General features: G+C 45.1%; 1 protein-coding gene across 1 annotated transcript in view; it reads right to left on the bottom strand.

Moving 5' to 3' along the window:
- Positions 1-968: 968 nt before the first annotated feature.
- XYLB (xylulokinase) overlaps positions 969-24,385 on the bottom strand; it is a 153,485-nt gene continuing 130,068 nt past the window's right edge. The window contains exons 17-19 of the mRNA XM_083189068.1: positions 17,526-17,613; positions 7,545-7,639; positions 969-1,974 (exon numbers count right to left, since the gene is read on the bottom strand). Coding sequence (XP_083045194.1) covers positions 1,903-1,974; positions 7,545-7,639; positions 17,526-17,613 — 255 coding nt within the window. The 3' untranslated portion in view covers positions 969-1,902. The remainder of the gene's footprint in view (positions 1,975-7,544; positions 7,640-17,525; positions 17,614-24,385) is intronic.

Here is a 24,385-nt window from a genome sequence, read left to right as displayed (position 1 = left end):
CTGTATTGATAACAGGGCACTGGAAGAGGCTCCCAGGCATTCCCTGTGCTGCCACAAACAGACTAAAGTGCAATATGCCCTGAAACCACTTTATTTTGTGGTATCGCTGAGCAATGGGCCTGATTCAGCTTCCAAAATATAGAAGTAGTGGCGCATGCTGTTAAGAACAAAGCCCAATATAATGAAGTGGTGCTTTAATGACGGCAAAGTAAATCACATATGTGTTGGATAGCAGGAGAGATTAAATCATTGCTTCAGTGCAATACTGAGAGGGAACACAGAAAAGTACCTGCTTAATAAGGTGCCTCCCAATCCTCCTTACATTGGAGAAGATATGTAAATTACTGTATATCATTTTATACATTATTACATATAGGTGACCTGGGCGGGTGAGAAAAAAACAGTTTAGTAGATTAAAAAAACTGTGTAATGGAACCAATACACACGGGTGCACTGTAAGGAATCAGCAGATGGGTCAGCCAGGGTTCCGGATAACTTACCGACCATCGGGAATCTGACGGTAATTTCTCCGACATCGGAATCCAAGTTTACATGGGCTAATTTCCCTCATGCGGGTCCACATCGTGGCGAGCACAAGGGGCTTGAATGCATATCGGGCTCTTGACAGTTGGGATTCTAATGACGAAAAAACCGACTGTCGTAATCCAGCTCGTCATTATCATTGTATCATTGTCTGCTTGCATTTATTATACTGAAATCAGGTGTTTCACTTACTGCCTATTATACTGTCCTGACTTTTCATCACCCGTTCTATAGCACCTCCTGTCCTGATCTTTTCCTTTTCTGCTGACCGTTCAGTTTTCAGCCAGACTTCTGCTTGGACATTGGTTTGAATGTCAGTCTTTGTAAGTTGTAAGATGAGACCTTTGGTGAGGTTATGTAGCCATAATAGTCCGGCAGGTATATTTACACAAATAACCACCAGATGAGTCAGTCAGTTTGTATATGTAATTATTTATGAATAGACCCAATTCCACTTTATACCAGAATTTCACTCCCAGTTTATGTACCCCATTCGGTGCAATCACATAGCACACTTCCCAGCCAGGATTCAGGATAGAAAATATTAATATTAAAATGCTATTTAATCAGGTTCTAGTCTAAATATACAGTATATAGGTTCTAAATGGCAACATTGATTAGGACAACATGTAAAATAGTACATTTATTATGTCACCACCTGAATGTTGAGAGAATATGCTATTTTTAGGGTTAGGGTTAGAATTAGGGTGGCCAATCCCAGGATCTGGATTGGCAGGATCCCAGGATTTGGCCCCAAAATGTCTGGGATTACTCGATTAGACTGTGCATGCTCTCATTGCCCGCTCCCGCCTCTGGAAATCTCTCGCTGCCCACTGCCCGCTCCCGCCGCCACTTCAGCAGCTTCGCTGCCCAGCCCCACAACTGATGACTACTGCACCGCTGCTATCTGCCCTGGCAGATGTGATTCGTTGACTGCCGATGGTTATATTCTTTTTTGGACTGTGTTCCTTTGGTCACCCATCCTGTGAGCAAGGTCCCTGACGTGGGACCGAAATTTGGGGGGGACAGAACACACAGGTTCAGTAATTCTTTATTGTTATATAAAAAATAATTATTGTTATATGAAATACTTTCTTTGAATCAAACTCAAAGTCTTTTAAGAGATTTTTGGAGAGTGCTCTTTCCCCATTGACCTTGGACCTATATATATATATATATATAATACCATTCTCACCATTACTTATCCACACATTAACCTTTGCATTTTCTCTATTGATTAAGAGAATGCTCTCTATTCATTTTGATTTTCATTTCACATTTGCTTAGGAGAATGCTCTCTATTCATTTATTCAGAGGATGCTTCTTATTTTCAACCATACTGTATGTGACATACAGTGGTTACACGTTCTTGGACTCTTCAATCACTGCTCTCTCACATCCTGCATAGCGCTTCATTAACGGCTGGTAAATCTAGAGAGAAACACAGAGAAAAAGAAACATTAATGGTCATTAATATAAAACAACTGTTTTATTAATATTAGAGTGCACTTAATGAAAATTGCCACTGTAAAGTGCTTTAGGTATTAAGGTATGATGTCTATGCTGTAAATAAAAGCACTTGTCAGGATTACACCACACCACAACACACCACAACACACCACAGTAATACTGTCGGAGGAGGCAGAACAAGAACAGGATGATGCCAGTCGCACAGGAGGATAGTGTAGTAGTGTTTTTCAAAAAACCCTCATTTAATAGTATTCACCGTATTATACCCATATGTTTTCAGGTAAACTTTTATTTTTCAGGAGACACTTCATTCATGACACTTTTCATGAATATTGATGAGTGACACAGGTACTTAAGGAACTTCCTTTTGGCCACCAGGTTGGTCCTGACAAAGCTTTTTTTGCGAAGCGTACTCAGGTCTACTGCATCGCAGTGTGTGCGCCCTCCTGTTCCCCTTCCCCACATGAATGTATTTTGATCTGTACTCACTCCATATTGCAGCGTTACCAACGGACGCCAGTCACCACTGGGTCCGTGGAGCCAGAGAAGCGGTGACATCAATCACCGCAGCTCTCTGACTCCCTGGGCAGACGGAAGATCAGTGGTGTTTACCGGCACACCCTGATCCTCTCCACAAGCAGTAATCGCAGCTGACAGCTGCCCCCCTGAGCAGTGAAGCGCCAAGTGTTAGAACGCCATCGGCACCGGGCGCTGTCACGGCTTGGTGGGACTCAGTGGTAGCACACCCGTCTGCCACATACTGGGCACGGGAGTAGCTCCTACCGCATATATCCGCATTTAGAAATTATCAGGGGTTTATGTCTGCCTCCTTTTCACTGTATTATTAAAGATCCATGGCATTAAGCCAATTTTTTTCTTTTTTCTTTTCCCTGTTCCTTTGGATGTAATAAAAGCCTACTCTCACTACAGATCTGTATCCCCTTATAAAATATAGGCTACGTATATATTTGGTTTAATTAAAGGGAACTGAAATTCCAAGAAAACAATCATAATACGGCCAATTTACATGTTGATTTGATGGTAACGCTCCTAACAAGGACTCATAAATAACATTGGGGAAGGCAATACAGTGGGGCCCCACTTTGTGAGGATCTAGTATCCTTTTTAAATTTGCACTGTCCGTGTATATGTATTGTATTGTGTCAATATTTCGCAACATTTTATTAAGCATTTTCGAATAACAGTTATATTTTATTGAAATTCTCTCTTAGTGCACCACATAGCGATACTCTTTCTCTATCTTCCCTGTCAGAGGAGGTCAGTGTACAGATAGTCCACTGTGTCCTATCCGGATGTGCAGGGATTGACCTCTCAGTCTGTTATCCTAGCTTCCATGACCTCCACATGATGTATCAAGGGAATGCGCCGGTGGGACTCCTTTAATTAATAGATACTGTACCATCTCTCTGTATCAGTTTGTGCAATGCCACTTGTGAATGTATTATGGTAATTAGTTTATAGAGTCTTTGTCCTAAGAAAATATGTACAACAAAAAGTCCACTGTGTTTGCAGAGTTTGGACCTTATTCTGATCCACATGCAGTGCTGCAAATTTTGCAACGCTGCAGGTGGTTTTAATGCCCCCCCCCCCCCCTTCTCTGAACGGCTTCAAATGGATGTTTTGCATCCATTCGCAGCCCTGGGTGCGGGGACCAAATAATAAAAAAAATAAAAAAACATGAAACCTCATGTTGACAATTTTCATGTCAACCTATTGCTTGTGTCGACCTTTGACCACGTCAACCTTAGGTATGTCGAATTTTTTCTTGTGTCGTCATATGGCCTGTCAACCAATAGTGGTCGACCTATTAACTGTGGACCTTGTTACTGTCGACCCTATGACCCATACCCCCATGAGCAGGGTCCTCCATACGTTTTGTTTCCATGTCTGCATTTATTTACGTCCTGTTCTTCCCTCCTGTCTGGCACCGGGCGCACCTTGCAAATCTATGCTAATATTAGTATCTCTTGGACAGTTAATCAGACTGTAGCGGTGGCACGACATGATTGGCGGTTTGAGCAGCGTGGCCACTTATTGGCAGGCATGGTTAGGGTGGGTACACATCAGGACGATATTTGCATTATTTGCCGATTGGAATGTATTTGTACCTGAATGACACATCATGCATATTGTCTGATAAATACGCTCAACTGTGTGCTGCAGCGGGTCACATGCGACATCTTACAGTCACATTTGACACCATGCATATTAATGAAGGATGGAACAGTGATAGTTCTGTTGTTCATTAACTCTTCCAGGGGTGTACCTGCAATCTGCCATGGTGGAGGGGGCGAGGGGGAGGTAAATTGCCCTAACCATTGGCCCGATTACTGGTCGTGTAGCTAGCCTTAAGCTGGGCATATACTACTGCGCTTTCTCGCAGAAGCAGTGTTTGCTCAGCCGATCAACCGCGACCCGCCCGGGACCTTCCCAGGGCATCACATGCGGTCCTTTATCTTGTGATGGATCACATGCGACCCCTGTTCCCTGCCCAGCCCACTGCCGGGAGTGAGGACCGAGGTCAGACCTGCATGCCGATTCGACCTCCGACTCATGGGCTCATGGGACCGCACATCGGACCTGAAGGTACATCACACTGACCCGATTCAGGCCGATATCTCGGCCCGTTCCATCAGGAACGGGTGAAATCTGCCCAAATCAATTTAGTGTATGGGGGCCTGTAGTCAGATGCTCCAGTCAAACAGTGGACACTTTGACAGAACAGTCAGCAGGCAGCAGTTTTAGTTACTATATCCAATAAACAGTGTCAGAATATTCCCAACAACCAGATTCCAGAATGTGAGGTATATGTAGATGAATAAATTGTCTATATCATTTCCTCCATGATGTAAGGTGAGGCCGCTGTCTATAGATGCCATCTGTTCATAGTAAAATCATTCAGGCTTTTCTAATTAAAATACAATGGTGTACATTTATTTTTTACTGAATTATATTCTTAATTATTCAAAGTGATAAGCTTTGCAAATACATGTAGTTGCTAAACATCTTCATTTTTCTGTAGTAATTCTGAAAACAATGAATGCCCAGAACCCATTCCATGATGTTGGACTCTGGTATTTCAGTAGCTGCTACTATGCTACAGTGAGATGTATTGGAGATGAGCAGCGTATATTCAGTTAGGTAAATGTAGCGTCCTTTGGGCCGAATTCAGCATCATTTGTGGATTTTAGCATATCTGCCTATGCGCGCACACCACAGCATGCATGTGTGAGCCCTCAAAGTCTGAGCGATTGCGAGGATGCAGCGTTGGGTGGCCGCCAACACGCCATTGAGTGGGTGTGATATGGTCATCGGAGGTGTGTCCAGACCATTTGCAGGGCGGTTCACGGCGTCTGCGAGCCAAAACATGGCTGCCCAATGCCTGCCTTCGCAGCTAGGCTATGCAGGCAGAAAGCTTACCATAGGCTAATTGAAGTAGTGGTGTTATTCATTTAGTCGCAAAAGCAGCTGCTTGTTTGCAGGTAAAAGGAAGAAAAAGCTGTCCTACAGACAGAGAAACGCGGCAGGAGCTGCAGGCCAGCCACTTTGCCACTGCCATCCTTGCACAGCACTTTGCACTTTGTCATCCCCGGACCAGTCACCGCTGTGGGAACCATTCACAGCCATCCTTTTACCATCAAGTGGGACTCTGCTCATTCCATCACCACCACCCAGGAGAATACCGCTGCTATGCCATCCTAAGTTGGATCAATTCCTCTAGAGGACATTATTGGTAATTATACCACATCATTTCAGAGAAACCCACCAGAGACTGTGTTTTTTTTAAGATTTATCCCCATTTCACTACAGGCGATACTAATAGAAATGGGTGACTATCCAGCTATTAACATATACAGATGACAGTGGCCTTATATTGTTGCTATTAACCCATTTTTATCATTTACAAATTTTATTATATTGAAGTGCACAATAAAATGTCTTATTATTGAATGCTCATTGGTATATTAGCGCTACCTTTTTTCTTCCTTTTATCCCAACCTTTTCTAAGGAGTTGCTCTCTCCATACGGGAGCTGCTTGCCGAACCACCCCACACCAGTGACCTCTTTTTTGCTACCCAGGTAGCAAAAATGTTTTTGTTGTCGCTTGTTTGCAGGTGCCGCAACCATGTTAATCCATAGGTCTGGGAATGATTCTAAATTCTATAGGTTAACGCATGTTAACACAATAATTTACTGTGCAAGAAAAGGGGACTCTAATTGGATTCCCCCTATGAGTCATGAACTACCACTTTGTGTCCAGGATCTATAATTACAGTAAGAGATGCATTATTCTTTATAATATAGCAATTTTCCTAATGAACACTACATCAATGATATCATAACTTCACAGAATATAAAAAAATGCTATATACTGTAATATAACATTGCATAGAGGAGACATATACTGTGATTTTTCCAAAAGTTTCTTTGTTAGAAGTATAATTTGGACATAATATGATACAATTAAAAGATGCATTTTTTTTCTGCGCGGAATTAGGAAATCATTAGAAATAATGTATCTTGCTATAATCTGGGATATCGGTGCAATTTCTCACATCACTGTGATCTGTACCAGCAATTGGTAATGGATAATAATACTCGGCACTCCTATACTTCGACATAAAGACCAAAATCCTCCAAGAATCATCCTCCTCAACAGCTTTTTACGTTGCTGCCCCAACGAATCAATGGTTATATTAGCTTATTTAGCCCTAAAGGCTGCAACAATAGCACCTCATAATTATAGACCCTACAAGTAACACATCCTTGAGTATTCAAATGATGTTTTCTACTTAATATAACTTTCTTGTACTTTATCGCACTTTACTGTATGATGATTATATCTCCCCCCCCCCCCTTCTTCCCTGACCCCCCCCCCCCCCCCTCGGTCTTCGTCTGTCTGACAATTTTGATTATGTCCTATATCTCAATGACAATATTTTCAATTTCTGTGTTACATTGATGAAACTTTCCCACCATTGATAGCCAGTTGTGAACCGCATTTGATCTGAGGTTTACATGACTCTCAACGGCTACACTTAGCCACACAGTTACAGCCTTATCTGGTATGAGATATTGTATTATACCATTCATGCGATGTGTATTTGTATGTTACATTTTGAACTCATACTCAAAACTCAATAAAAAGTTTATAAAAATAAAATAAAATAAAAACTCGACATGGGGCCAATTACTGCCTCTAGTCAGGGAAAGGCCACCCATCTATTAATACTAGAGTAATGGCAGAGACCATTCCATACGCACCAGTGGGATTCTGTTGCAATGAACTGTGTCAATTGCCAATTTCAAGTAATAATAACAAACAGTATTGTTCATGAATCTTTTCATTGCAAACGTTGTGTTTCTAAAGACGCAGGCACATGTGTCACTGTACAATACATGACAACTTGTGTCCCCCTGAAATAAAATTCATTAGAATAATGTTTTTTCCTGCCATTGATAAAACATTCCGATCAGTCAATGAATGTAGAAGAACAATTGTTAGTTACCTTGCCTGCATCTGGTCTTGGAGTTACTACTAACTTGTGTTCAGCCGGTTTGGTGACATCTGTATGGGACGAGGGTGACGAATGCATAGCCAGTCCTGAAATACAGAAACAAATGCTATCAGGACAAGTAGCTGCCACCATGAGGAACTGTCCACATGAACAACTCCTGGAATCAAAAGAGGTGAAGCCCCCAAGGTGCCTGGTGTGAGGGGGCACCAATGGGAAATGGGTACGGAATACCGGAGTCCGCAGCCTAGAGTGCCAGGACATCTTTGTAGTCTGTGCCATGTGCTGTCTATAGCATTAGAGAGACAGAGGGGGGGATGTACTATGACGAAAATGCGGTAAAACCCCCGTTTTACTGCATTTTCAAATTTACTAAAACCCGGCCGCACCATCTTAGGGTGGCGATACCCTATAGAAGCCTATGGGCTTCTATCGCCGCCCGCTGCCTGCCGTCCGCACCACCCTCCCCTGTCCTCCGTGCTGCTCCTCCTACCCCAGCAGCATGTCATAGCCGGGGATGTCCTTCCGGCAGCAGGGGGGGGGGGGGACACACCGGGGACCGCCGCAAAGCCCAGAGGTGATGGAGACACCCTGCACACCACATCACAGGTATCGCGGGGGGGCCTCCGTCACTGCAGTGCAATGCTAGCCGCATATGTTGATACATATGCAGTAGCATCGCGGCGAGGGCTGGCGATGTATATTAATAAATCCCACCCAGTGTGAGTGTGTGCTCATTTTCACAGGTTATACTTCTCTGTGTGAACATTGGCCAAGCTCACTCAAATGCCAAGGCTGAAAAGTAGCCGCAGTTTGTCCCTGGGGGCACATGGCAAGGAAACAGTGGAATACATGATAATAGTGCTAAACACACCTATGGGTGCAGCTAGATACTCTCCATTGACAGTGCTAGAAAGGACCCTTGCACAGAATATCTAACTGTCCCTGGGTGCAGACTCCAATGAAATATGCTTGCATGCATATGTAATACAGCCACTTATTTGTGCATTATAAATATACTACACTCTCTTTTATCCTGAGTGATTATATAAATAATCCACAAAACCCCTAGAACTCTGCCACAAATATAGACCCACCTGTTGCTAAATGATCCCCTCCTTCACCACCTAGCTAATTAACCCTAGAACATACATCATTTTTGCAGGCAGTAATTTCACGTTTCTTTAGGGTATTTTATTATATGGTTATATGGTTAACAGTATTCCCCAGTGAATGGCAAAGTAAAACATGTAGACAGATAAATGTGTGAATGCTACCACAGAATGCCATTATTAACAAATTGTGAGGCTACATTTCAACAGTTCACAGTGAACAACTTCTCTAAGGTTTCAGTCTTAATCATCATTCAATACTATGACAATATACTGGCCAATGCTGTGTTGATGAGAAGTGAATTTTGAGTCTATTTGCACTGGGCATGCTTAGAACCAAGCTTATGCAAGTACAGGTGATACACAGCATAGTTGCCTACCCTCCTGCATTCTGCAGGAGACTCCCTGAATTAGCAGCAATCTCCCTCCTCTCACCTACACATTACACTGTTATATTTTGGGGGAAAAGGAATGATAGACAGATACATTTACATTGACTCATCATCAGCACCATTTCCCAGCACTTTACTAACTGCTTTGGGGCTCTACATTTGGATATAAAATTTTAGAAGATTCCTCTCAGATGTAGCAGTACACACCCATGCTTCTAGGTGCCACGTTCACAATCTCTTTTCACAATCTGTCCATATATGGAACTAGACACGCCCTTTGGGTGGAGCATGACATGCCCCCTCAATGGGGCGCTTTGCTAAATTCTACTACCAACTATAATCTCCCTGAGACTAGTTTTCAAAAGTAGGCAAGTATGATACAGAGTAATGTGCATATATAATTCCTCATCACCATTTATAACTGAGGCTGCATAATTGCCAACTCACAGTGAAGGAATATTGATGCAACTGTAAGCTATGTATGGAGTTGGATGGAAGCAATCATATTCATATTTTCAGATGCAAGTTTTGTAGCAATGTGTACAGTACAGATCAGAGCAGACCACTCGCAAACCAGCACACAAATCAGAGTACGGGTGAATATACATTATTTTTAAGGTGCACACAAAGTGGAAGTTTTCACATCCAAGTTGCGTTTATCAGCCTGTAGTCTTTAACAATAGGGAATTCAATGAGCGGCGGTCATTCTAATTCACATATTCCCCTGCGTGTTGCACTGCGGAGCGATGTTTTCAGACTGCTAATCATTTATGTGCATGTGCAGCCTCTTTGTGCGAGCGGGCGGGGAAATTGATTATTCGCTGACCGCTCATACACAGCGGTGTGGACGGGGGCGTGGGGGGTGGCGGAGAGGGGTAGCACCCATGGGAACGCCAAGAGTTTCATGGGTGTCTCCATGAAAATGCTGGCCATTCCCATGGTAATGCAGCCGTGACGCGTGTGTGGGGGGCAGGCAGCTGATGTCAGTAGATAGCAGCTTGCCGCCCTCTTCCCGTACAAGGATGTAGCAGATCTAAGGCTGACTTAAATCTGTGAGCGCTTGCAAAATCATTCGATGGTCAGCGACCATCAAATGATTTTGCCCCCGCACGCAAGGCTGCTAAACATCCACTCACATGTGATCAGGGAACTCAGCATGTGAGGGGGGGGCAGCATTTGAGCGGGCGGCGTTTAGATGCCCGCAAAGTTGCAAACCTGCTCGCTAGGCTGCATATATTCGCTGCGTAGGCAAGCCCCGCCAGACGCACCACACACACACTTGCATGCGAATGGATGAGCACACTTACACATCCACTCGTAGGCGGATGCACGGAAGAAAAATAATTTGATGTCGCTCTCCATCGATTTAATTTTCCTCCCTTTTTGGATAGAAGTCAGCCTATACTTACTATTATCCTGTACGGAGATGGCCAAAAATGGATTCTGAATCACCCCCTTTGTTCTATATAGATATTTTATATGATAACCAACCATATCTTTATAATGACAGTAATCATCGCTAAAATATGCAGCTTTGAATCTCATTAATGCTATTCCAACAAAAAAATGCTTAAAGATCTGTAAAAAATGGAATAATAATAAATTGTGCGTATAAGCGCAGAATTCTAATTCAACAATATACTGAACTATGTCTATGCTAACTGTTTTAACCTGAATTAAAATGTATAATTACATGCAGGTACTTGTCGTACTTGTCATTGTGTCTTACAGTATTTTCTTGTTTTTTGCCAACTACTGACAAATGTTTCTTCACTGACCAGATTGACCTGTTCCGCAGCCGACTGTCAAAAAACCACCAGGAATCCAAATGATTAAAAGGATCGGCTGTTAGGAGGACACCAATAATGAGGGAGTAGTAAACAGGGTTACTTGGAAAATAGGATGTCATTTATGAAGAAAGATGACATAGCTTTCTTTAAACAATTTTTCACTCCTGTGATCTCTTCTCTTATAATCATGCACAATAGTGTCCGTACAGCTCACAGAATAACTCAACTGTTTCTGTCCCCAAATTTACTTTTAAAACACATTTATACACGTCTCTGTGGGCAATTAGATCAACAATTAAACACACAGCTTCTAAATATTTTTTGGGGGAGGGGGGCGGGCGGAATTGAATTTCTCCTATGATGGTTAGCCAACAGAAAGCAGGAGATATGTATCTAGGGGGCAGATTTATTAAGCTTGGAGAAGAGATAAACTGGTGATAAAGCGGAGAAAAGGTAAAAGGAGATAAAGCACCAGCCAATCAACTCCCAACTGTCTTTTTCAAACACAGCTGATTGGCTGGTGCTTTATCTCCTTTTACCTTTTCTCCGCTTTATCTCCAGTTTATCTCTTCTCCAAGCTTAATAAATCTGCCCCTTAGTCTTTATACTTTAGCAAAGGCCCATACACACCGGGCGATTTTACGCTAAAAGCACCTCCATTTTTCAGTTTGAGCTGCTTTCAGCTCAAAAGCCGCCGAAGTGTGCACAGGCTGGCGATGAGCGCTGATTCATGATCACGTATCATCGCCGGCCGCGGCCGCTCATCTGCTAGACTTACCAGCCAAGTGGACAGCTTTCCATAGCGTCCTGCTACGGAAAGCTGTCCACCCCCGGGAATTTTGCTTGGGCGGGCAAAAATTGCTTGGTGTGTAAACACTGAGTGATTTTCAACCCATCTCAGCATCATCGCTTTGCATACATGCTGGGGAGTGTGTATGCACCTTAAGAGTCTAACAACACCTAATTCTGTGGCTGATTCGGTAGCATTCACAATTTTTCGAAAATAGTAAAACTGCGACTGCATGCTATCACAGCCCCAGCACAGGGCAAGGTCGTCCAGCATAAAAAAGCTTGCCTGTGATCGCAATATAATTTTTATTGCATTGCAGAAACTGCTACAATTGCACATGTGTATATTCGCATATAATCATGCGCAGAGCCGTACTATCGGTCCCCGGTACGAATACCCTGGGGACCGAAGCAACCTGAATCTGGCCCTTTATTCACATTTCACCACCACATACCTTTTTTCACATTACAGTATATCATACTGTATTGCTCTTCATTCATATGACATGACCGTATCGACCTTTATTCAAATTACACATCCCCATATTCCCCTTTATTCCCACTGTATCTTTACTATTCACATTAAACCACCCTGGATCACCCTTTAGGATTGCTGGCGGCAGCGCGTATGTATTGAATTGCTGGCGGCAGCCTGGGGGGGAGGTGCTGGCGGAGGAGCATATGTAATTGGGGGGGGGGGGTAGGCAGCGTCATATGTAATGCGGGGCGGGGGGCTCACCTGCTCCATTCTGCAGCCTCCAGATGGGGGAACGGGAGCTGGGAGCCCTCCCGTGGCCATTTTTTATGTGGGCAAAGTGCCGCGGCCCAGCCAGTCCAGGGGGGGGGAGCGCGGCCGGCCCATTTTTCAGGAGTTTTGGTTTTGGTTTCCCGGTGGGCCAATCCGCCATGCCCCTTATTCACATTATACAATGCCGTATTTCTCCTTATTCATATTACACCACGTCGTAGCAACCTTTTTTGCACATTACACCACTCTGTATCTCTCCTTATTTACATTACACCACACTGTATCACTCTTTATTCACATTACACATTAGAAGTGGAGAGTACAATCTCCACTATGGAAATTCCAGGAATGATGCTTTATTCCCTTATCAAGCTCTCCACCACTACGTAACTAGAACTTGTTGGGACCCATAGCAAAAATCTTGAAAGCCCCCCCCACCCCCACGGAGAGAGTTTCAGGAAAAGAGAAGGAGTGTGTCAGGGAGAGAGAATCAGGGAGAAAGAGTGTCAGAGAGATAAAGAGAGAGGAGGAAGAGAGTGTTAGGAAGAGAGACAGGGGAAAAAGGGGAAAAGAATGTTGTTGGGGGGGGGGGTTTTGTCAGACATATAATAGGTGAGGGGGTGAGGGTAAAACATGTGCACACAGGTGCTTGGAGTCACCTCACATCTCCCGCATTCCACTTTAAGCTTGAGGGTCCCCGCTGGCAGCCAAACACCAGCAAGGTACTTTTCAATCCAGCCAACACACACTGGCTCCCCCACTTTCATACTAGGAAGCGCAGTGAGCTGATGACGTGAGTGACCCGTTAAGTGCCCCCCCTCCCTCGCCTGGCCTTCTACCTGTTCGGTGGGCATCTGTCCGGGGATTGTAGCGTTAACTTTTATAGTGAGTGCCCGCTTGACACACCGTTCTTCGTCTGCCGGGTCCACACCTCATGCTCTGCAGCAGAGGAGGAGACTGCAGGGGATCACTGACTACCAGCATTGAGCACCCGGCTAATAGAGAAGGCAGCTGCAGCGCCCTCTATAGTGTGGCAGTGGAACTCTAAGTTGACGAGTGCTGCTGCGTCTATATCCTTCTTCCCTACCAGCCACTAACTCGTCCCGCTGCGCCGCATTATAAATACATTTTAAAAAATTATAATAATTCAAGAGGGTGCAGGAGATGGCTGCTGGGTCCTCATTCCATTACAATTTCTACTTGCCTCTGTAAAAGTGAGTACAGGTGTATCACCATTTGTTCAATAATCCCCACAGTTTAAGCTGCACACTGGTTAACATACACTGGACATTTCATTGGGTCAAAATCACAATCCGCTGGTTTGAGTATATTAAGGGACATATTTATCAACAAGTGATATTGTTTTTATAACTCATTTCAAATGATAAATGGTGCTCTAACCAATCAGCTCCTAATTTTTCATTTGATGATAGTTCGGAGATGACAGGCCTTAGCACCATTTATCTTCTTTAACAAGTGATAGCAAGATTATCACTCATTGATAAATCTGCCACGAAGGGTGCCCACACACTAGAACAATTTTTTTGCAGACAGTCTGATTTCCGACCAATCGGCAAAGTTTTACCACAAATTGGCCAATCTCGATCAGATGCGCGCTCCCGCAGATCTTTTGATAAATCTTCTGATCTTACATGCTACATGAAAGATCAGAAGATTTAGCAAAAGATTCATAGGAACGCACATGGGATCTTAAGAGAAGTATTTGAGTCTTATTTATTTGAAGGCTAATTTATGCGCACATCTTAAGAATACAGATCTTTCTAGTGTGTGGGCACCTTACCTCAGCTAAGCCACCACTTGTACACACATCTTCCTCATAGGTATCCTCACATTAGGTGGTTGAAGTTGGATCACTGAGAATGGGTAAGCTTGCGAGGGCCAAGGGCCCCTACATAGCTCACTATGACATAGATGCTCTAACCATACTAACCACAGAGATTTTGGTTGAACCCATACTAGCCACAGCGATTTTGGTTGCACCTAGGGTGGCCAATCCCGGGATGTCCGGTACTTCAATCTCGGGATTTCGGGATTAGATTGCGCATGTGCAGTCTAATAACGGGCATGCCTTGGCATCCCTAGTTGCACCTCACCGATATATGTGAAGCAACATGAAGGGAATAGTGGAAGACCTAAGCTGACTGTCCTGAAAAATCTGTTCCAGGCTTTCATTTACCCAAATAACTAGATGTTAATCTGACTATGTTTAACGGCGTTTCTAAATGCCACATAACTCTGAAACAGTTAATCTGGTTTGATCATTTTTTAAATATTGTTGAAGTGAAGATTGACTAATGAGGAGTAGCAAATATTGACAAAAGGAAGTCAAGGTCACCTTATAGCTTCAAGGACAATAAATCACATTGTTCTTTGGAACATGATTGAATACAGACATTGTTCTGCACATTCTGATCTTGTATTCATAGTATCAGTTTATTAGTATTTCACAAAGCACATTATAAATCTACAATTTGAAAGACAAAGCAAGCGGGGCATAGAAACTGCAGGAAATAAATGCTTTGAAAATCTCAGCTGCTAAACAATTAGAAGAGTAACCTAAAGTACAATTGAATTAAACACTGCACGTTTATATGGCACAACAAGAAACATTCCGCCTATTTCTGAATGGAATGCAAAAATAGTAAGGGTCAATTTACAGATGCCAAAATCTGATCATGCTAACTCTTTAACGTCCTTGTAAACACCCTTGTAAAATGACATTGCAAAAAAGTATTAAGATCACATCAATGTTAAATGGGAAACTATCTCACGTCACTGTATTTACAATTACGCTGGTCAAAGTCCACCTAGAAATGCAGTTTGCCACAAAAGCGCAATTGTGAGGTGTAATATACTGTATGTCCCATTATAGGGATAGGGACAAAAGGGTAACAGTAAGCGAGGAGCAGACAGGGGAACAACAGCCCAGCACAAGGCTGATCAGCTGGACAATCTTTGTGAGGACCAGCAGCAGCAGCTTTATATGATGAAACAGTCTGACTCATTATAGTACCTGGCTGTCCATTATGATACTGTTAACCATGGACCCATTCATTGCAGTAAGTCCCTTTGTACTGCACCGGCTGCATAGCCATTGATTCCATCACTGCTGCTGCTGTCCTTTTTTCGAAATGAAAAAAAGTCTCAGAGACTACCGGGGAAGGTAGAGGGAACACAGTGCTGCATGCCCCTGACACCTATGCCCACATTCTTTTTTATTAAGGAAAAGCTTGGAAGATATAATCTACTGTAGCAGATTTAGAGCTCCATGCATTTACAAACCGGTTGGGCACCGGCACAATTTTTTGATAGTGATGACTGGCTTGCATCATGTAATTGGCGCCACCAATTGCATGCAGGGGCAGATGTATTAAGCCTAATAAAGTGGTGATAAAGCGGTGGTAAAGTGGAAAGTGATAACGCACCAGCTAATCAACTCCTATCTGTTATTTTTTAAACACAGATGATTGGCTGCTGCGTTATCACCTTCTACTTTATCAACGCTTTGTCACTTTACCAGGGTTTGGACATCTGCCCCTTTATGCCTTCTCTTATACACTTATGTCCCAAGATTACTTTTGAGAGATCTCAAATATGAGAGTGCATATCACTCTGTAATAAAAGGCCAGATATTATGTTTTCAGTTGCAGAACAAGCTGGATAAGTGTGTCATTAGGGACTGCAGTACCACATACAATTAGAATGAGGCCAAATTATTAACGTTTCTTAACATTGACTGAATGTGGCCTGTCTCGTGGCAGGTAAAATTAAGGTCAGAAAACTGTTACATTTCATATTGCTGATGCATCCTACACCATGCACTACAAAGTAATTCATCCACTGTACAGAGGGTGATCTCACAGCATCTTGAAAATGAAAGACTCACCATCAGAAAATGAGCCTTGCTAATTGTCTTTTCTTTGAAAAGATCCTGGTGAATGGTCCAATATAATGTAGCCAATGTAACTTAATTGGTCATTTTTATACCCACAAGGGTACAGGGGAAACACCCAGTGGGCCCCACTCTCTAATGGTTAAGGGGTGTACACACGGAGCAAATTTGTGCTATTTTCTAAACAATCTGACTAGATTGCTTAGAAAGTAAGCACAGATCTCTCTGTGTGTATGCTCGGAGAGATTAAATATCTCTTGCTAAGTCAGTGCATGCAGTCACAATCTAGTCAAATTGCTTAGCAAATGACTGCAAATCTGTCTGTGTGTACAGAATGAGAGATACTGATCGCAATCTCTCATTCTGAACCACTACCCTGCCTTTTTTTGCTTAAGCAAAATTGCTTACCAAAATTGCCTAGCAAAATTGCTTAGCACAAATCTCTGCGTGTGTATGTGCTCTCCATGGGATATCTTGACACCAGAAAAATTGCTTAGCAAAATTGCTAAAGAATAAGCTCTGTGGCAGTTGGCCACACCCCCTCTGGAGACTGCCACACCCTCACACATGGGCTCCTACCATTGCATTCCCCCGGACAGTATTTGTCCAGCCTTCTGTCCAACAGCACTAACGTGGCAGAACAGTGGTCACTAATCTCACAGCCCACCGAAGTCTTATATGAATAAAAGGAGGGAAATCACTAACTCTAAGTGCAGTGCACCACAATATTTCTGCAACTTTCTCTTACCCTAATAATTTAGGTGCAGTTATTAAAAAAAGACTGTGCCACAAATATTGCCACTGATTTTAGTAGAGGGCCAAACACAATTTAATTAAATGACAGTACAATACATCTCCAACCAATCTCTCTCTCTCTCTCTCTCGCTTTCTCTCGCGCGCGCGCTTTCTCTCTCTTGCTCTCTCATTATTCTATGCAATTCTTTAATAAATGACAATCTATTGCCACAATAGGCTTGCATTGCAATGTTCATTTCCCAGTTAACAGCAATTAATTATTATTTCCCAGGATGCTGCTCTTTTTTTCAGAACCAACAATGCTCATTCTGTGCTTTTGTCACTTGCAGATATTTACACGAGGAAAACAAATATGGCTCTGCACAAAAGATTGCCTGAAACTTGGCCTGTGTGACAAGCTTAACAAGAGGTTTGTGTATTGCAGGAGGATTAGACAGCAATAAAATACACAGTCATTTTTAATGAGTCTTCTTACCATGAGCTGCTTGATATGCACATCCGAGACAGGCAGAGTTAGAGGTGGCAAGAGTGTGCACTGGAGCATTGAAAATGTCTGACAAAACCTAAACATGTAATATAAATTAGAAACAAAGTCAGTTTGCATCCCAAAATAACATCTCCGTGAAACAAATGGAAAATACACGTGTGCTCTTCCACTCTCATCTCTTACAAAATTATATAGGTTATGGCTTAATTAATAGACACTATTTTGAACTCCGTTTACAGAACAAAGGAGTCTATGCAGTGGCGTAACTAGAGTGGGTGCAGGGGGTGCAGTTGCTATGGGGCCCGGCAGCTGGGGGGGGGCCCGCGGGCCCAGCATGCTACCCCCAGCACCATCCAGGGAGCAGTGTCAGCTCACTGCTAATATCTACTGCGAAGGACTGTGTGACCGCTCACAATCAGCGTGACCGGCGGGGGGTCCAGGTCATGCAGATGCCGGCAACGGTGATGGCAGACAGATGGGGATGGAGTCCGGACGTCCGCTGTGCGAGGAGGTCAATTGACGCTGATGCATGTGCGCCATGTGCAGGGGGGGAGTCGTGGGTCTGGTGGTGGCTGCGGCCAGCGGGGATTTATAAGGGACCGCAATGCAGGTTCCCGGGCAGAGGCCTGGGCAAGGGGGGGTGAGGCCGGGAGACGCTGATGTCAGGGGGCGGCCAGCGGGGGAGTTAAGGGGGACTGCGGCGCTAATGTTGGGCACTGTCTGGGAGGGGGGCGGCTGCTTGACGCTGATCCCATGTAGCGGCATGCCGGGGTGATGTCCTGGTGGCCAGGGCAGACAGGGTATTCAACAGTCAGGGGGCTAGTTGAGATGACCGGGCTGAGGTCAGGTGGTATCTCTACCCTGGTCTGACAACATGACAAGAGAGAGCCTGACAGCCAGAATGATTTGGCTGAGAATGAATGAGAGCCTGACAGCCAGAAGAGCAACTGCAGGCAGTCTGAGGTGAGTAAATGTGTTTATGTAATTACCCCACTTGTATGTAATTAGTGCTTATTGGTGCTGGTTACTAGAGTGTAATTGCCACCCAGCATCACACTATCCTCTCTCCCTATCCCTTAGTGTCTCTCCCCACCGGCTAGCGTCTCTGTATCCCCTCCCCACCGTCTAGCGTCTCTGTATCCCCTACCCACAGTCTAGCATCTCTCTATCACCTCCCCACCGTCTAGCATCTCTGTATCCCCTCCCCACGCTCTAGTGTCTCTGTATCCCCTACCGACCGTCTAGTGTCTCTGTATGCCCTCCCCACCGTCTAGCGTCTCTGTATCCCCTCCCCACCATCTAGCATCTCTGTATCTCCTCCCCACCGTCTAGCATCTCTGTATCCCCTCCCCACCGTCTAGCATCTCTGTATCCCCTCCCCACGCTCTAGTGTCTCTGTATCCCCTACCGACCGTCTAGTGTCTCTGTATGCCCTCCCCACCGTCTAGCGTCTCTGTATCCCCTCCCCACCATCTAGCGTCTCTGTATCTCCTCCCCACCGTCTAGCATCTCTGTATCCCCTCCCCACCGTCTAGCATCTCTGTATCCCCTCCCCACCGTCTAGCGTCTCTGTATCCCCTACCCACAGTCTAGCATCTCTCTATCACCTCCCCACCGTCTAGCATCTCTGTATCCCCTCCCCACGCTCTAGTGTCTCTGTATCCCCTACCGACCGTCTAGTGTCTCTGTATGCCCTCCCCACCGTCTAGCGTCTCTGTATCCCCTCCCCACCATCTAGCGTCTCTGTATCTCCTCCCCACCGTCTAGCATCTCTGTATCCCCTCCCCACCGTCTAGCATCTCTGTATCCCCTCCCCACCGTCTAGCGTCTCTCTATCCCCTCCCCACCTTCTAGCGTCTCTCTATACCCTCCCTACCACCTTTTATCTATCTCCTCCCTATTGTCCTGCATCTCTGTGTCGTGTGAAAGGGGTGAGCCTGCAGTGCAGAGGATTTTTTTTTTTTTTTAAGTGGATGCCTATGTGGTTTTTTTCATGGGGGGGCCCTTTCAAGATTTTGCTATGGGGCCCACAAAGCTCTAGTTACGCCTCTGAGTCCTAACTGACATGTTACAATCTGTGTTTTAAAATGACAGTTAGGAACTATCTGGCTGGCACTTGTTCTCTCTCCGCTGTATCTCTTTCCAAGTCATCTTAGTTATTATCTTATTATTATTATTCGTAGAAGAAATACATTTAATTATTTGATATGCAGATGATTGGTATTTTTGGTAAAATTATAAGGATTATAAGAATTTTTCCTTAGATGTTCATACATAACCATTTTCAGCCAATGGACAGATCTACAAGCAAGCTGCAACTATTCAGATCATAGCACCCCACACCTAGATATAGCGAAAGGGGCCTCCAATATTCAGAGAAGCCTTGATGATGGCTGGGGGGCTTGATCATACATTTGTACAAATATATGTAACCCAGGGTTTCCTACCCTCCCGGAATGGCCGGGAGGGTCCCGATTTTAGTCCCGCCCCCTCCACGGAGATGTGCAAATCTGGTCATGTTCAAGAATGGGGGCGGGGCTTAATGATGTAACGTTCAAGCCCCGCCCCCAGAACTCCTGCTGAATGTCTCCTCTCCGGGCGACATAATGACCAATATATTGCACGGCCATTTTGCACATACTATGGGTATTATTCAGAGTTGATTGCCATTGAGCAAATTCGCAATCCTATCGAACCACTGCACATGCGAATGGATTGTAGATCGTAGCGACAGAAATAGTGAAAATATCTCATCACAATCCTCTCGCAATTTGAAGGACAGGAAGCCGCCATTTGTGGGTGGTAACTGGACATTTTCTGGGAGTGTCAGGAAAAACACAGGCGTGGCCAGGTTGTTGGAAGGGTTGGTGTGTGACATCAGCTCCGGCCTCACTTAGCCAGATTCTGTCACAGAGTTGTGGAAGGGTCAGAGCTTCTCACAATTGCACAGACTGGAAAAATCATTCGATGTTGAATGAATTGTGTATGGATTTGCAGATAATAGTTTATAGTGATCCATTTGCAATTCTCTTGCAGATTTGCACAGGGCAGGTTTTCTGTCTGTCTGTGTGGCGGCTATGTACAGGCAGTCATCATTTGCACTCCAGCACAGACCGAAATTCAAAGAGGGGGGTTTACATCAACTGTCAGTGAGTCCAGGACAGTGATGCTTGGAGTGACATTAGGTGTGGCTCCCCTTTTTGAATATTGGACTGTGCTGCAGCCCAACCTCTGCAACTGCCGCTGGCAGGGAAGTCCAGAAACAGAGCATTTTGTACCTAATGGAATGGGCCATGTTGGAGGGTATGCAACATTAGTGTACAACTCTGAATCAGGCCCACTGGAGTTGTTGTCCGGCCATTTTCTGGGAGTGTCAGAAAAGAACGCAGGTGTCGAGTAAGTCCTGGGCTACGCCCAAACTGTACACACTGGGACAATCCTTTGAAGGTGAGCAGCTTGAAAAATGGATTTGCAGCGATTTGTCAATCTAGCTAATTTAAGCAAGCCATGCGAAGCCGTTTGCAGGCCTGCACTGGGTGGGATTTCACTCTGGCGGGGTGGCGTATACCCAATCGCAGGGCTCCAAAAATTAGCAGCCAAATGATCAGGTCTGAATTAGGCTCAGTGCACCGAAACTTAATGTGCACTGTGCATTCACATGTATTCCTGGTTTGTAAAGGATCTCTGTTTTGTGACTTTGATACGTATGATATATTAGGATTATTTGTTCAATCATGAACAGTGATCAGAAAGGGTGACACATAATTATCATGATGGGTACGTGGGAGAGTATAAATCATGTATGCAGGGCCGTTTCTAGACAATTTAGCTACCAGGGCGAAGAAATCAAGATGCGCCCCCCCCCCCCCCCCCCCAAAAAAAAAAACAAAAAAAAACATAACATGGTATCATAGAAATTGTGCGCGCCGGAGGCGCGCGCCGAAATAGGGGGTGTGGCTTAATTTTAAAAGGGGTGTGGCTTAATATAAGGCTTGGTCTAGCAGGAAAACAATTACCTTATATCACACTTTTGCAACCTGCATGACCAGACATTGGTTACTGCAGGAATTGTTATTGTCCTCCCGCACTTAAGTTGGCGGGCTGAGGGCCACACAGTGACCTAGTACGCCTCACAGATCAAGGCCAAACAATGACAGGCTACTTAAATCATTATACACTATTTATCCGTGATGACAATTACCCATTACGCCGTACACTGATATGACGATTACATATTACGCCGCACACCGTGATGACAATTACACATTATGTCGCACACCGTGATGACAATTACACATTACGCCGCACACCATGATGCCCATTAGACCCCACAATGTGATGGCAATTACACAATACTCCCCACATCGTAATGCCCATTACACATTATGCCCCATGTGCCGCTGCCGCACAACTGATGCCGTTTACTAATATGCCCCCACAGTGCCAGCTATGCCCCCACAGTGCCACAAATATATGCCCCCACAGTGCCACAAATATATGCCCCCACAGTGCCACAAATATATGCCCCCACAGTGCCACAAATAAATGCCCCCACAGTGCCACAAATAAATGCCCCCACAGTGCCACAAACAAATGCCCCCACAGTGCCACAAATAAATGCCCCCACAGTGCCACAAATAAATGCCCCCACAGTGCCACAAATAAATGCCCCCACAGTGCCACACATATGCCCCCACAGTGCCACAAATATATGCCCCCACAGTGCCAGATGTGCCCCCACAGCGCCACACATATGCCCCCAGTGACACAAATATATGCCCCCACAGTGCCAGATGTGCCCCCACAGTGCCAGATGTGCCCCCACAGTGCCACACATATGCCCCCACAGTGACACAAATATATGCCCCCACAGTGACACAAATAAATGCCCCCACAGTGCCACAAATAAATGCCCCCACAGTGCCACAAACAAATGCCCCCACAGTGCCACAAATAAATGCCCCCACAGTGCCACAAATAAATGCCCCCACAGTGCCACAAATAAATGCCCCCACAGTGCCACAAATAAATGCCCCCACAGTGCCACAAATAAATGCCCCCACAGTGACACAAATGTATGCCCCCACAGTGCCACAAATATATGCCCCCACAGTGCCAGATGTGCCCCCACAGCGCCACACATATGCCCCCACAGTGACACAAATATATGCCCCCACAGTGCCAGATGTGCCCCCACAGTGCCAGATGTGCCCCCACAGCGCCACACATATGCCCCCACAGTGACACAAATATATGCCCCCACAATGCCAAACTCACTTTTTCTCTGCCTCTGCTGCCGCTGCTTCCGAGGGGAGGGGAGCGCATCGTGCCTCTTTCCTTCCCCTTCAGTGTGTGTACCTGAGCTGAGCCGTCAGCCATTCATATCTCGTGCCCGAGCTCTGATTGGCTGACAGCGGCAGCCCAGTGACGTGAGCGAGGGGAAGGAGAGACGCACAATGCGTTCCCCTCCCCTTTCCAGGGAAATCTCAGCCTCCGCTTATGCACTGTCGTGCGTGGAGTCGGACCGGCCGGGGACACAGAGCGGCGGAGGAGGAGGCGGCGGCGTTAGCGGCGTTGGGGGAGACTGCGGGGCGCCCTGGCTGTTTCAGAGGCGGACAAGCCGTGCGGCGCCCCGGGCTGCTGCACGGCTTGTCCGCCTCTAGAAACGGCCCTGCATGTATGAAACGTGTAGGTAATCCCCTCCGGTGCTAGCAGGGAGCGAGTCCCTTACCTCACGCTGTAAATGCACATAAAGGACAAATGACAAAGAGAAAGAGGATAAATGGAACATATGTATCTGTGGATCAGTCATGTATCGCCTGACAGTTGTGACTCCAGATTTCCAACCTTTTTACCATTAAATCTCATGTGTCCTTAATTGTATGCCCTTCAGAAGTTCAGGCCATCTCATGTGAATCGAAATGTTCTATTATATAATGAGCTGTAATGACAGTTTTACCCATAAGCATATGCAAGATTAATTATTGATAGATAAAACTACATCTAGCGAGAAAAAATAGTTAAATGCTAGAAGAGATATTTATGAAGAAATGCTGGCAAACCATTTTTACATACCTCCCAACTGTCCCGTTTATCGCGGGAATGTCCCGGTTTTTGGGGATGTTCCTGCAGCCCGCCCAGAGCCAGCAGTGTCCCGCAGTGGGGGGGACAGTTGGGAGTCCCCTCTGCTATCCGCTTGTCAGTGAGGAATAGACACTGTGCACATGCGGAGCGGCAGCAGTGGCAAAATTGGGCGTTGCCTTGAGCGAGCGACACAATTTGAAGGCCACGCCCCACTCCAATACATCGCAGGAGCTCCCACAGAAAAGGCCACTCCACAGAATCAAAGGCTTTTGCCGCATCCAGGGATACTATAACAGAGGAGGATTCCTCTCCGTGAGAGGCCTGGAGATGTCAGTTTAAACATCTAATATTAACAGAGGTTGACCGTCCTGGCATAAACCCCTTCCGGGGTACAAAATATTGAGTTACACCTCTGGACCACTGACTCACAGTTTGTGGGCCTGATTCTGGTTTGATCAGTCCCCAGCATACAGTATTTGCACCAGGGACCAATGTTTTTGATCTGCGCAAGCGCATATTCGGAAATACGCATGTGCATGGCCACTGTGCACACAGGGGAGGTGGGGGGGGGGTGATGGAGGTGGGCAAGGTTTGGCTAAATAATCCACAACTTACTCCTTTTTCAGTAATATTTTTGTTACTTGTGAAATATTTAACCAGATCTTTGGTTTGATTCAGAGGTGGCTTCAGAATCGGCTGCATACACTGGCAGTCACAGGTCTGTGACTTTATGCAAATACCACTACAAAGTCTTCTCCTGGTGT

The sequence above is a fragment of the Crinia signifera genome, chromosome 5 (genome assembly GCF_055691185.1).
Source record: "Crinia signifera chromosome 5, ASM5569118v1, whole genome shotgun sequence".
Classification (NCBI taxonomy): Eukaryota; Metazoa; Chordata; class Amphibia; order Anura; family Myobatrachidae; genus Crinia; species Crinia signifera.
The sequence above is the reverse complement of the archived record's forward strand: the minus strand, read 5'-3'. Positions and strand labels throughout refer to the sequence as shown.